Source organism: Toxotes jaculatrix, chromosome 22 (assembly GCF_017976425.1).
Source record: "Toxotes jaculatrix isolate fToxJac2 chromosome 22, fToxJac2.pri, whole genome shotgun sequence".
Lineage (NCBI taxonomy): Eukaryota > Metazoa > Chordata > Actinopteri > Toxotidae > Toxotes > Toxotes jaculatrix.
This window is the reverse complement of record NC_054415.1, coordinates 12,557,501-12,569,961: the sequence shown is the minus strand read 5'-3', so window position 1 is coordinate 12,569,961 and position 12,461 is coordinate 12,557,501. Positions and strand designations below refer to the sequence as shown.

The 12,461-nt window shown below is 42.8% G+C and overlaps 1 protein-coding gene across 1 annotated transcript in view; it reads right to left on the bottom strand.

Moving 5' to 3' along the window:
- Positions 1-64: 64 nt before the first annotated feature.
- The window catches only part of mapk11 (mitogen-activated protein kinase 11), a 12,927-nt gene continuing 530 nt past the window's right edge, over positions 65-12,461 (bottom strand). Inside the window, exons 2-12 of the mRNA XM_041030629.1 lie at positions 6,119-6,248; positions 5,954-6,012; positions 5,619-5,730; positions 5,248-5,277; positions 4,837-4,884; positions 4,630-4,744; positions 4,462-4,533; positions 3,937-4,016; positions 3,627-3,705; positions 3,274-3,447; positions 65-2,599 (exon numbers count right to left, since the gene is read on the bottom strand). Of these exons, the coding sequence (XP_040886563.1) occupies positions 2,526-2,599; positions 3,274-3,447; positions 3,627-3,705; positions 3,937-4,016; positions 4,462-4,533; positions 4,630-4,744; positions 4,837-4,884; positions 5,248-5,277; positions 5,619-5,730; positions 5,954-6,012; positions 6,119-6,248 (973 nt within the window). The 3' untranslated portion in view covers positions 65-2,525. The remainder of the gene's footprint in view (positions 2,600-3,273; positions 3,448-3,626; positions 3,706-3,936; positions 4,017-4,461; positions 4,534-4,629; positions 4,745-4,836; positions 4,885-5,247; positions 5,278-5,618; positions 5,731-5,953; positions 6,013-6,118; positions 6,249-12,461) is intronic.

Sequence of the window (12,461 nt, the reverse complement as noted above, 5' to 3'; positions counted from 1 at the left end):
GACATCCCTGTCCACATAGTTTTGACCACATAATATAATGTGCAGAGAATATGTTAGACCGACAAACAGAAATGATGGTGTTTATTCTGTTGAAGCCAAGACTTGCCAAAGTGATGATGAATGAGAAAATCATCTGAATCGTTGGAAAATCATGAGCTGACATTCAGTTGATTGATCTGAAACTCATGGCTACAGCGGAATCACATGCCACCATGTATTCAAAAGACACTTCTAACTTGTAACATACACACATACAGTATACATATACATTCGGTTTGCAGTTTGCTATTCAAATCCACCACATGTACAACATCCACATAAGCACGTAACACTTGAACATTCAGAGCTCTAACACGCTTTGACTGAGACGGACAGCTTCGATTCGCTTGGACTGTAAATTCAGCATTTTGCATCCAGTGTTCATGGACAACTTGCACAGAAGGCTACGTGTACCACTCCAGTGTGAACCGTTACAGAAAAAAAAAATAGTTCAGAATATGTTTCCTTTCTGGTGTTTCTCAAAAATGAGGTTTGAGGTAGAAATAATCTAATTCATTGAGTTAAATCTGAGTGTAAGCCAAAGCTCCACAGCTGCTTGGCATTAAAAGGTCAGTTTGGCTAACTAACCCAGAAAATTGCTACTTGTCATTAGAGGAAATTAACCCAGAAAACATCCATGTTCAACTCGTATCCAGATACTATAAAGATTAGGTTTAAGAATAGCCAGATATAAGTTTTATCTGGCTACACTGAAGATGCATGGTAAGCCAGACAGACAGTATTTTTTTTTTTTCGAGCACGAGACTTCATGCTTTGTCCTCTTTACCTCGTGACATTTTCACTGACCTTAATTTTTTTAGCTATCAAAACCTGTGGTTCATTGGCCGTGTGCAGTGTGGTCTAACACAAGCAGATTATTTCTACCTCAGCAAAAAAAAAAAAAAAAAATTGTAGAACCAAAACTCCAGTCTGCTGCAAGATGAATAACACAGTGTCAGGGAGGAAGTCAGCCATTTGTTGTAATAATCTGTATGTGCACTGAGCTCATGCTGCTTATACAAGTGTCCCCTGTGAGGGTGTTCCTTATGCGACTGTGGGTATAATAAGGTTGCAGTAAGCTATAAGCTGCAGCAACTTTTAAATACTCACAAATGAGGTAAAGAACATCCCCAGGGCTTTAATACTGTGGTCACTAATGAATGTGTGCAGTCTGGGCAGTTTCCTTTATAATATTCAAGCATCATGAAAACTGAAAAGAACCTGAGGAAACATGAAAGATCACCAATGAGCTCCCTGGTTACCACAGACAGCCAAATACGGCTGCTTAACACAACTCATCAGTCCGAGTGTTTGACCGGTCGTTGCTTGGATGGAGCTACAAGTTGTATAATAGATTTTTATCCAGCACTGTTTACGCACATTCTGGAGACTGTTTCTAACAGTTTACAAAATGCCTGTAATCTTAATTATTGTAAACACAAACCATGGCTGTAAAAGACACAGCAGCCAACCACGGAAACCTGGTGGCATGGTGACAAAGCCGACAGGTGATCAGAAATCAGCCATCAGCGGAAACTGTATATGAGAAGCGAGGTCGCACTGTAAACACAGACCTGCAGCACAGTCATTCTGTTCCAGCTTTGGCATATATCAATTACCTTGCTAATTAATAGCACAGTTGGTGTTTACTATTCCACAAGCAGGAGAGGATGATTTTCATCAGAGGAAGAACATCTGCTTTCTGTTTGGTTTTGTTTCATATTTTTTTATGGTGAGGAACCGATGAAGATAAACGGGTTGAAAGTTGGTCACACTCCTGGTAATGCCTCTCTTCTGACCCTCGAACTGGTTTGAAACCAGTAAGGCAGATGCAATAAGCAGTCTTAATGGTTATAGTACAGTACCAGTAATATGCTATAATAATAAAATGCACAAAAATCATGCAGTAGTATGCAGGCTAAAGCTGTTCTGTGGCATGACGTGGCACTGCAGCAAGCTTTTAAACATGAATTCCATATATGTAAGCAGTGACTGCTTATGGTATTTGTCATGATGAGGGATCAGTTGGCCTGTCGTTGCTTTGGAAATCCTAGAGTGCTTGCTTTTTTTTTTTCTTCCTTCCATCTTGTTCTGTCAGCCCTGTAAACAAAGTTCAGCTCCTTAAAGTTACTCCCTCGTATGAATCCTCACGTCCTCTGTGATCCCTGATGTAGACGAGTTGAGCTGTTCCGCATTTTAACCTCACGTAAGAGTGGAAACATAAGAGGAAGCAACTTTCAGCACTGGAGGGATTCTTCTATCTCATTCTAAAATGCTCCCAGTAATTGTGATGTGTGCTGATCTGATCCCGTGGAGACCGTCCAGCCCCCCCGCCCCCCCCCTCCGCTGCTCAAAAACATCTCATGACAGGCAATCAAACACAGTCACACTGAGCAGCGGGAATGCAGAGTTTTCTTGCCACAGTCCTTGTCCCACTTCACTGAGTACGAGGTCCTTGTCCAGGTAGAGGCAGAGCAGAGGGCGGCTTACTGCTCCACCTGAAGGCTATCAGTCTTGCTGCTGGCTGCTTTGAAGCTGCTCACCTCCTCGAATACCAACTCTATACACACACACACACGTGAGAGAATTAAGGGAAGAGAAGCTCTGTTATGGGTTGAAACAGTCCATTTAAACTGTGAAATTGCAAAACTGCTACTTTGACACTTCATTGTCAAAACACAAGGTAATTTAAAAAAGCAAAGAAGATTTCTGGTGCAAGCTTTATTCAGTGCTATTTTAAATGTGCTTGTTCAGCTATGTGTACTAGCCTTTCAAAGAAACTCCAAATTAAGATGCTAACGATGCAAAGTTATCCAGCATGACTCACATCTCCTCTGGGGCATTTCACAAACCATAAAACTCCCTGCTGAACTAAAACGTAATCATATTTGTGATGTTATAAATGACATCTCTGAATAGCTTCAAACCCATATTACTTCGGTGGTGCAGTCAGCCTTCCTACAACACCCATGCAGGCTTAAACTCATCGTTGCATAATCCCTAATGCAAAAAGCTCTGCAGCTTGAAGTTCACTTTACATCTGCTCTGGTTTGTGCAACTTCTTCCTCTGCAAGTCAAACGCTGCCCTTCTAAAAGTGTTTGCAAAAGGAAGTGAGAGCAATTATGTGTAAGAAATTGAGAATTAGACAATATCTGGACATTTTAAAATGCCATGGATATGCTGCAATCACATCATGTTCTTCATTTTGTCCTCTTCTCAGATTAAAGCTTTACCTTTCCATTCTTCTAGAGTTCGGTCTTTGCTCTCCAGCGTTTGATCGTAAGGCGGGGCCTCCGGCTCGTCGTCTGGATCGTGGTACTGTGAGAAGTAGGGGTGTGACAGAGCCTCGCTGGCCGAGATCCTCCCATCACAGTCCAGAACCAGCATGCGCTTCAACAGATCAACGGCTAACGGAGAGACAGATGCAGAGAGACTGGTGATAGACGGCTGGGATACGATCACAGCTGCATTAGTGAATTTCAGATTCACAATATGGACAGAGCAACTTGAGCTTTAACAGCCTCTGTACTAAGCCGTGTGATTAGATTTAAGAGTTTGATAATCCAATATGTGGCGCAGCACCCACCTAGTGGATTTGCTCCTCTAAAGATCTTTTCCAGGTCCTGCTGGGGCATGAAGGGCAGAGACTGGATGTACTTCTGCGCCTGCAAACAGAGACCAGCTTTCAACCCGTGGCATGTGACACTGTGGATCGTTTGGTGTCAAATAGTCCGTGATCAGTCACCCAACACTTCCACATATTGACTATTCCATCAACAGCCATGTTAGTGGAACGAATAATCAATCAAACAAGTTGATTTCATTATACTGTATGTTATACTGTATATTCCTCTAAACATTTTTCTCTAACCACTATTCATTCTTCCCTCTCTTACATGTTCAGAACAGATCTTCTTTAGCAACTCGGGTGTCGGAGTCCCAACCACCTCCATGATTCTCTTCAGCTGGTCAATATCTCAGAGGAGGAGGGGTCAAGGGTCATCGAGATTTGTGAAAAGTCATCAACCTGCAGGACTTGACTTGTCATATTATCTTGTCACGCTGGAGAACAATGAAGACAAACTCTACTTTCTCCTGAACACAGCAAAAAGTCAACCGGTCTCCTCTGGACAGCACAAGTAGCACAACACACAAAGATAAGTAAATCAAATTCGTTTTAGCTGTGCTCTTAGACACTGAATGCAACAAGCTAGATAATTTAGCCTTTTGTGATGGACCCTATTCATTCCACGGTTCTCTCTGTTGATGCACCTCCCCTTCAGAAAGGCCTGGGATTGTAATGCAAATCCACAAGAAGTCTGCGTCCACAGGGCACTTTAAAGAGGTAATGGAAGGCTGATGCTAAGACGGGGGGAAAGCTGCAAATTGTAACTGACCAATGCCGTGCCGACAAAGGATACAGTCAGTGCCAGGAAAAAGGACTTTTCCCTTCAGTAGCTCTCCCATAATGCATCCCACAGACCAAATATCAACTGGAACAGAAACATTAGAGGTTTAATCAGTCAGATAACATTTAATGAGATTGCCTCTGAAAAAAAAAACTTGTCTATAGTTTGATGGCATCTTACCGTTTTGATTGTAGTGCATCCAGTTCAGCATGATCTCCGGTGCTCGATACCAGCGAGTCGCCACGTACCCTGTCATCTCGTCATCTGTCTGCCTGGCCAATCCAAAGTCCAGAATCTGTGGGATATGTACAGTTTCTCTAAGGGATGGGGTTCATGCTGTAGGTTGGAGTGAAGGATTTGCAGGTTTACAGTAAGGGTCAGTCTTACCCTCAGCTCACAGTCTTCATTTACTGCCACATTACTTGGCTTGAGGTCCTGGAAAAAAAAAGAGGAAAGCAGACAAAGAGAGAAGCATGATGAGAGTAAAGATGTATCTCCAGGAAGAAGGATGGGCATGAATACTAAACTCCATAAACCACTCAGCCTCTATTCCGAACCGAACATACTGATAGAAAGTATCAGTAGAAAGAGAATTTCCCTCAGTCTAGACATCACATATATTTTATAAAGGGTCAGAACAAGCTGATGATACTGTCAGACTGGAGGGAATACAAAGGGAAAGCTGTATGTTAAGAGGTTAAAAGAGATTTATTTTCCCTTTTAAATCAGGCGAGTGCTGCAACAATCTCTCAGACTGGATGGACAAAATGACAGGAAGAGCGAAGAGGAAGAACTCACTCTGTGGATCAATCCCGCTGAATGGATGTACTGTTCAACAGGCAACGGGGTGGGGCAGGAGGATGAGGGGGAGGAGAGAGGAGAGAGAGGACATAAAGGGAGACAGGGGTCAGCAGTGCAGTTCACCATATTAGCCCCTTGCCCGAGGGAAGACTGCTTTTGTCTGTCCCATGGTAACGGGGAAGGCCGAACAGCTGGCCAGCTCTGCTAGACTCATCCGGCGTTAGCAAGTCACAAAGAACAACATAATGTCCATATCGAGTATTTGTGCAACACAGGCTACAGTTTCTGTCTGCATACTAACATATAGTGCATCCTATGATACCTTTAGCATGGCACAGCAGCAGTTGTATCACGACGGAGTCAGTTACCTTGAGGCCACGGAGGAGCTGGTAAATTAAGAACTGCACGTGCTCGTCTGACAACCTCTGAAATTTAACGATGTTATTGAGGTCTGCACCCATCAGGTTAGTCACCAGGTAGCTGGAAAAGGGGAAAGTGTATGTATGGGTCGGGGGAGCTTCAGTTAGAGGAGAACATGGTGACGCTGCCATGGCAACTGTCTCTACCGACATGTCTACGCTCCTATTATCCCCAGGATCATCTCCACCACCATCACCATACCCTTTCACAGCAGAATCATTGCATTTTGGTGAAAAGTGGACAGCTGTATAGCTTGTAGTAAACAAAAAAAACAACAACTTACAGTTCATTGAAGTCTTCTAACATTGCAGCAGGTGTGAAGACGTCCAGCAGCCCTATTACCTGCAGAGACAGAGGCAGAGACGAGCAGAGCAGATCAATAACAGAGCAGAAACATGCAGAGAGCTGCGTCTGTCTGTCTCGGGGTATTTTTATATGGAGCACTAACATTCTCGTGTTTCATGTGCTTGAGCAGTCTGAGTTCCCGGTACGAGCGGCGGCTGTGGATCAGAGACTGAAATGGCCTGGACAGTTTCTTCACCGCAACCTTCTGCCTCAAGACCACGTCATACGCCGAACTGGAGGGAGAAAGCAGAGAGAAACAAATATTAAAAACGGGCCTGTATGTACATCAACATTTGTAATTTCATCCAGTGACATTAATCCACTGACATAGCATCCTAAATGTGAGTATTTTAAAATTAAAGCCATATTTCATTTATTGGAAGTGGCCCTAAACATATGATATCAAAATTACAATTTAATGCAATAGTTCATCACTGTTCATCACACTAAGCTAACTGGCTGCTGGCTCCAGCTGCTCTCAGCAAGAAAGTGAACAAGCATATTTCCCAAAATGTCAAACTGCTCCTTCAAACTAACTTGATATCAGCTGAAAGCACGTCTACGTATTTGTGATAAATGTGAGAGTGGAAAGAGAGAGACAGATAGAATGTCAGCGAGAACTGCAGAAAGGGGGGTGGGGGGAGGAGGGGGGGTCGAGAGAGTGAAAGAGGATGTGGTGGAACAAGTGAAGTGAGGATGTCAGATATTGTAAAAGTACGGCGATTCATCTCATCTGCCTCTTTTGAAATGTAAATGTCTTTCCACACATTGAACGCAGAGCCTCGCTGCTGCTGCTGCTGCTACTGCTGCTGCTGCTGCTGATGATGATGATGATGCTACTGCCTTTGTGGTGCCAGTGTCTTTTCAGCCCTGCCAGCTTTTCAACACTTGCAGCAATAATAACCCAGTCATCAGAGAGCGGAGCACACAAACAGGAAGGAAACATGGGCAAGAATTGAGAAATGCAGAAACAGAGCAAGAAGCAAGAAGTGAAACACTGAGAGGAAAAAGTGGACATTTAAAGTAGAGTAAGAGTGAACAGTGAAAAGATTTATATAGTACATTTCGAACTGACTCAAAGTACCATGAAAAACTCTATTATGTGACACAGTTTATCCAGATACAAATGCCTGATGTTCATTTCAGGAATTTCCCAGTAAATGACGTTTACCTTTGGTGAAACCAGCCTCGTCATCTCTTTCTAACATTTGTGATTTCCTACATTTCACACGGTTTGACAGCTCTTTGCAGCCAAACCCGCAGCAGACTACCTGGCCTGCAGCATTCAGTCGTGAGTTTCAGATGAGGCTGCAATACAGTTACTTTTTTTTTTTTTTTTTTTAGTGAGTGTAAAACTGTAAAACCACACCTGCTGACTCAGAGCCAAACTTTCTATTTTATTTATTCTACTGTCAGTGTGGTAACTTACTCTACAGGCGTGGATTTCTCCCTGATTGACTTTTTATTCTTTTTATTATCAGTGCTATATAGGCCTATAAAGAAGCCATCAGACCACAGGAAAGGAGGCCAAGAAACACTAAAAAAAACTACTTGACCACATAAAAAGTAATGTAAATGTTTGACCTTTTTGAGAAAAAAAAAAACTCCAGCAATGCCTTTGTCAAATAATGTGGTAAAATAAATGTCTGACAAGTCAAGGTAGTTCAGTGCATTTGCACAACAATCACATAATGCAGGAAGTCCAGCAATATTAAGTCAACCAAAGATATTAAAAGGACAGATACATTTTCACTGTATGGCAAAATCTCCAACATTAGACAAATTTGTTTCACGGTGTACTTTCATGTTACTCAACCCTAATTTGGACTAATCTGCCCCTCAAAAAGCCACAAAGGTATAGTTCAACATTTTGGCCCATTAGATCCAGAAACACAGCCTTTATTATGCATTTCGTTCTGTCATAACAGTTTATGGTCTTACTGTATTTTACTGGAGCCCTTTTCATCACCATCTGTTCTTTCTAAAATGTATCCAAGCTATCCACACAGGGGACTGTGTAACCTTCAGTTCCTGTAAATGAGGGGCCATTTTTAAAGTGATGAGGGGCCTGTGGTATCTTTTTTTTTCCACGAGGACCCCCAGCAGATTAATCAATGCATCCTTTCCAGTCAGTTCAGTTCACAGCAGGTGCAGTATATGGTCACCCTGACACAGTTGGAGCAGAAGTGCCCACCACTGATGCATGTCTCCTGTCTTTTCCACTGTAGGAAACTCACTGTAAATGTTTCTGTATCATTTCATGCTGACCTGTAATGCTTACATGCTTGAGTAAACTACACTCTTGCATGCTCGAGTGCGTCCATGTGGCTCTCTGTCCTGCAGTCACCTGCTGCCAGTCCGGATGTCCCCCACCGGGCTTCAGCCAGGACAGCGGCCAGTCTCCCCCGTCTCTGACATCAACCAGGCCTCATGCATACCTTCCTCCCTGCCATCTTCCATACATGGAACTGACTGCACCGCTCTCTGCACACGCAGCCCAGCCAAGGCATCGATTTCTCTCCTCTTCCTTTTGTCTCAGTATTTTTTTATATTCTGGCTCTTAACGCACCTCCGGTTTCAAGCAGGCGAGGGGGAAGGATAGCTAATATCTGATGTGAGATGGTTCCAGTACACAGTTCATCCACCATTATGTACGTTTTCTGATCTTATCAGTTAATGTTGATGTATTTTGCATATATTTAGAATGTGGAGAGGGCAGTGACTCCAATTACAGAGCGTTTCCTGTCATTATGCTAAACTCCAACAAGCAGCCCATTAGCCTGTTATTTATATTGGTCTTCACTCTCTGCTGCAACCAATGATTATTTGCCAATTTTGCTTGAAAAATGCCATAAACAATTAACTGATCATCAAAATAAACTAATCGATCGCCTATCCAATCACAATCAGCAACAAACCAGAGCCCCTATCTAGCTTTATGCTCAGTTTATCACATTTCCAATCAACAGTCTGACAAGCAGCGACATAACACTTTTGACAGGAGAAAACGAAGCAGTCATGTTTTATTCATCGTCGCCCAAATGAGAGGCTTCATGCCAAATTTCTGGATAACTGAACAGATGTTACATATGCAGACATGAGATGAAAGCAGCCTTGATCAGCTTAGTGCATATTCTCTGCTGACGTTCAGTCTCGGCCCGTCCAAAGCTGTACCCGATTTTTTTATTTTTGTGTCAAGAAACAGAAGCAGAAAAGAGAATATTCAGTAGGATTAAGGCTTCATGGCAGGAAGCTGAGAAGACAATGAGTCTGGATTAGACTGGGGAACCCACAGTGCACAGTCTGCCCAACTTTTTGTCTCATGACTTATCAAAATTCAAGAGGCACTGCATGTTAAATTATTAAATGAGCCTTGTATTTATGATGCTTCTCTCTTGTGTCTGCACTTTGCAGCTCTTAAAATCTCTCCGTAGACATTCCTTACTAGCTAATCTCTTACACCTACTGTACTATTTTCAGTCTACACTCTGCTTCTGTGTCTTTCGGTTCCCCCTCTCCCACGGGTGATGGGGGTTTAAGTTCTTCAGCACAAGCTATAATGGATTATACGAGCTTGTCGGATCCTTGACCTCAGACTCGCAGTCTCAAGAGGGTTTGCAGAGAGAACAAGCAGCTATTTGAGATAAATGATGAGAGCTGTTTTACTGCGCATCTCGAGAAGAAGACGATGGGACTAACCCCCCTCCCCAACGAAAACACACATACAGATGTCATACTCTGAACTCCCATCCCCCTGCCATTCACTAACCAAGATCTGCCATGAGAAACTCTGTGACAATAGCTTGAGATCAACATCAACAATAGAGGGCAGTGCTGGGTGGTGTGTGGAGGAATGTCTTTTGTGTGCGTGTGTGTGTATAATTTAAGAAAGGGTTTTAGTAACTCTAGGCGTTTCACCAGTGCCAGCACCCTTATGAGATGTTTATATATATGATGCCTCAAGAGATATAACAGTTGTAAAGTCCATAAGACAGGTGCAGGCTTTGTCTGCTGCTTCACATTCTTCTCATTTTTCCAAAGAAACCAGCTCAATTATGAAAAAACGTAATCAGCTGTGACACCTGAAAGCTATGTGCTGCAACTGAGAGTGCACGGAAATTAGTAAGCAAGCAAACAGAGAAGCTGCAGCTGGCTTAAACTTCTGAATAAATAGTTGAATCAGTTACCTAAAAAATGAATAAATGGGAGAAATAGTTTGTTTAAAGTGATGGATAAATTATTGAAACATCCAGCTTCTGCCAGCTCAACTGATGGTAGTTTTACATAATTAACAGTGTCGACTTAAAAATCAGTTGAAATGAACACGTTTAGAACATGAGAGGTGGAGCCAGTGGAGGTTTAATGGGGCACAGATGGAAAGCTCTTATACTGATCACCATTTTGCTTCATACCACTTTCAACACTAATTTGTCATCAAGGGGGAAGAAAGTGACTCCACTCAGAACTCTTGACCCGACTTCACGCTCAGCAGCGTCCTATTCATAATCGCATTATGAAACCAGAGAAGTTCCAGGAAGTGCTATTCAGAGCAGTGGATGGACACGAGAATTTTATTACGATCATCAGAACAATATTGACTCTGGCACTGAGTTTTTCCATTACGCAAATTGACTGAAACTTTAGAGATCACGAGTAAGGACTGTGGATGCCACACTGCTGTGGGAAAAAAAATGCTCCTCTTGACAAAGACGAGCTTAGTGAACCACTGAATAGATGCTTTGAAAATACAACACATGGATTTGTACCATGCAGATTCAAAATGGGAATTTTAACCTTGGCGTTGCTGTTCTCCAAAAATGCCCATGTGCATATAATCTTGAATCCGCTGAAGGCAAAGTCATGATCCTGCCCTCTAATTTTTTTTGTGCTGTTTTGAGCAGAGCATTACAGCTGCAATAAAGGCTGGATGCTTATGCACAAAATACTCATGTGAGAGCCTGAATCATCAAGTGGAGCTCCAGCAGAGCAGCGTATCCCATCTCCTGTGATTCAGACACCGTCTTAATTAACATCTGACTTGACAGGAGGTCAGCTGTCGCTATAAAACCTCCTCTCTAAGGATACAGGAAATGGCAGTGAGGGGTGTGGATAAATAGGCCAGCCATCATTTTCGTGCTATAATGTTAGTGTGTGATCTGACAAAATCCATGATGATATCCCAGCGGTACAAGAGTGAGTCTGTGCCCCCTCTCCCAAACTTCTGTGTGTAATAAAACTGTCTGACACTTCTTCTCCCACACAGAGAAAGGCCAAACAGAAAGTGATGAAGCAAAAACCTCACATCCAACTCCAAACTGTCCAGAGTGAGTGCTCCATCAGGAGAAATTTGGACTCACTAACCTTATATCTTCTGCCTGTCATATTTTCTGTAAAAAAAAAAACAAAAACATCACAGAGTTTGGATTTAGACTCGCAGGATTTGGGAACTTACAGCCTTGCAAATGTGATGTTTCTCACTGTTGTCTGGAAAGGCTCAGTGAGCACAGGCTTGAGTCAGGGATGTTGTCAGTCAGCTAAATTTAATGTGCAGGTGACTGGATCAGCTTTAAACCAATTCGTAGGAAGGTGCCGTTTCAGCTGGAAGATAACACCATTGCAGAATGAGTCTTCATTTTACATCTACAAAACTTTGTGTAAATACTTCTTTACAAGGTTTTGGGAGTTTCTTGGCCCAGCTTCAGGCAACAATCAATTATTTATGAAAGATTTTCTGGCTTCTTCTTGCAAGGTTTGCGTAAAGCAGCTTTAACATCTTGTTCATGTCTTGGAAATGTGATTATTCCTTTGGGATCTATCACATGAAAACACAAACGATTCTCTCTGCATTTCCTTAGGTAACCACCAGCCTCCTAACAACAGCCTAATATTGACTCTTGTAGGTAGTTATCACCACAGCACATCGTCATGGCAACGGGATTCCACCAGCTGATAAGGGTTGGTCCTAGAATTAAAGCAACTGCATGTAACAGGGTTGATTATGTCTGCATCCATACAGAGGGTGTGCAGGTATATGTCAGAATTATGCCACATGATGGTGCATTCATTTACGGCAGGTTTCAATATGTCAGACTTGCATTAAGACATCCACTGAGAGCGGCTGTGCCCAGGGTCTCCCTCTCCAGATGTGGTATGCATCTCCATGGTCCCACAGGACCAGCCTCTGCAGAGTTGCTCCTGGTATTGAAAGGAGTATAGGGACTGTACGTGTGTGTGCAGAGGCTGTGTGTGTGTGTGTCATGTAAGGGGTGGGGGTATTTGGGAAATTCCTGTACTGACGCTGTCTCATTCTTCAGTGTTCTGCCACCCATATAGAGCAGCAGACAGTGAGCTGTGTGGGCTAAAAAACAAGTCCTGCAGACCTGTTCTTTCTTTCTGTATTTCTAAAAAAGCAACACACACAATGAAATCTCATTCATCTGCAGACT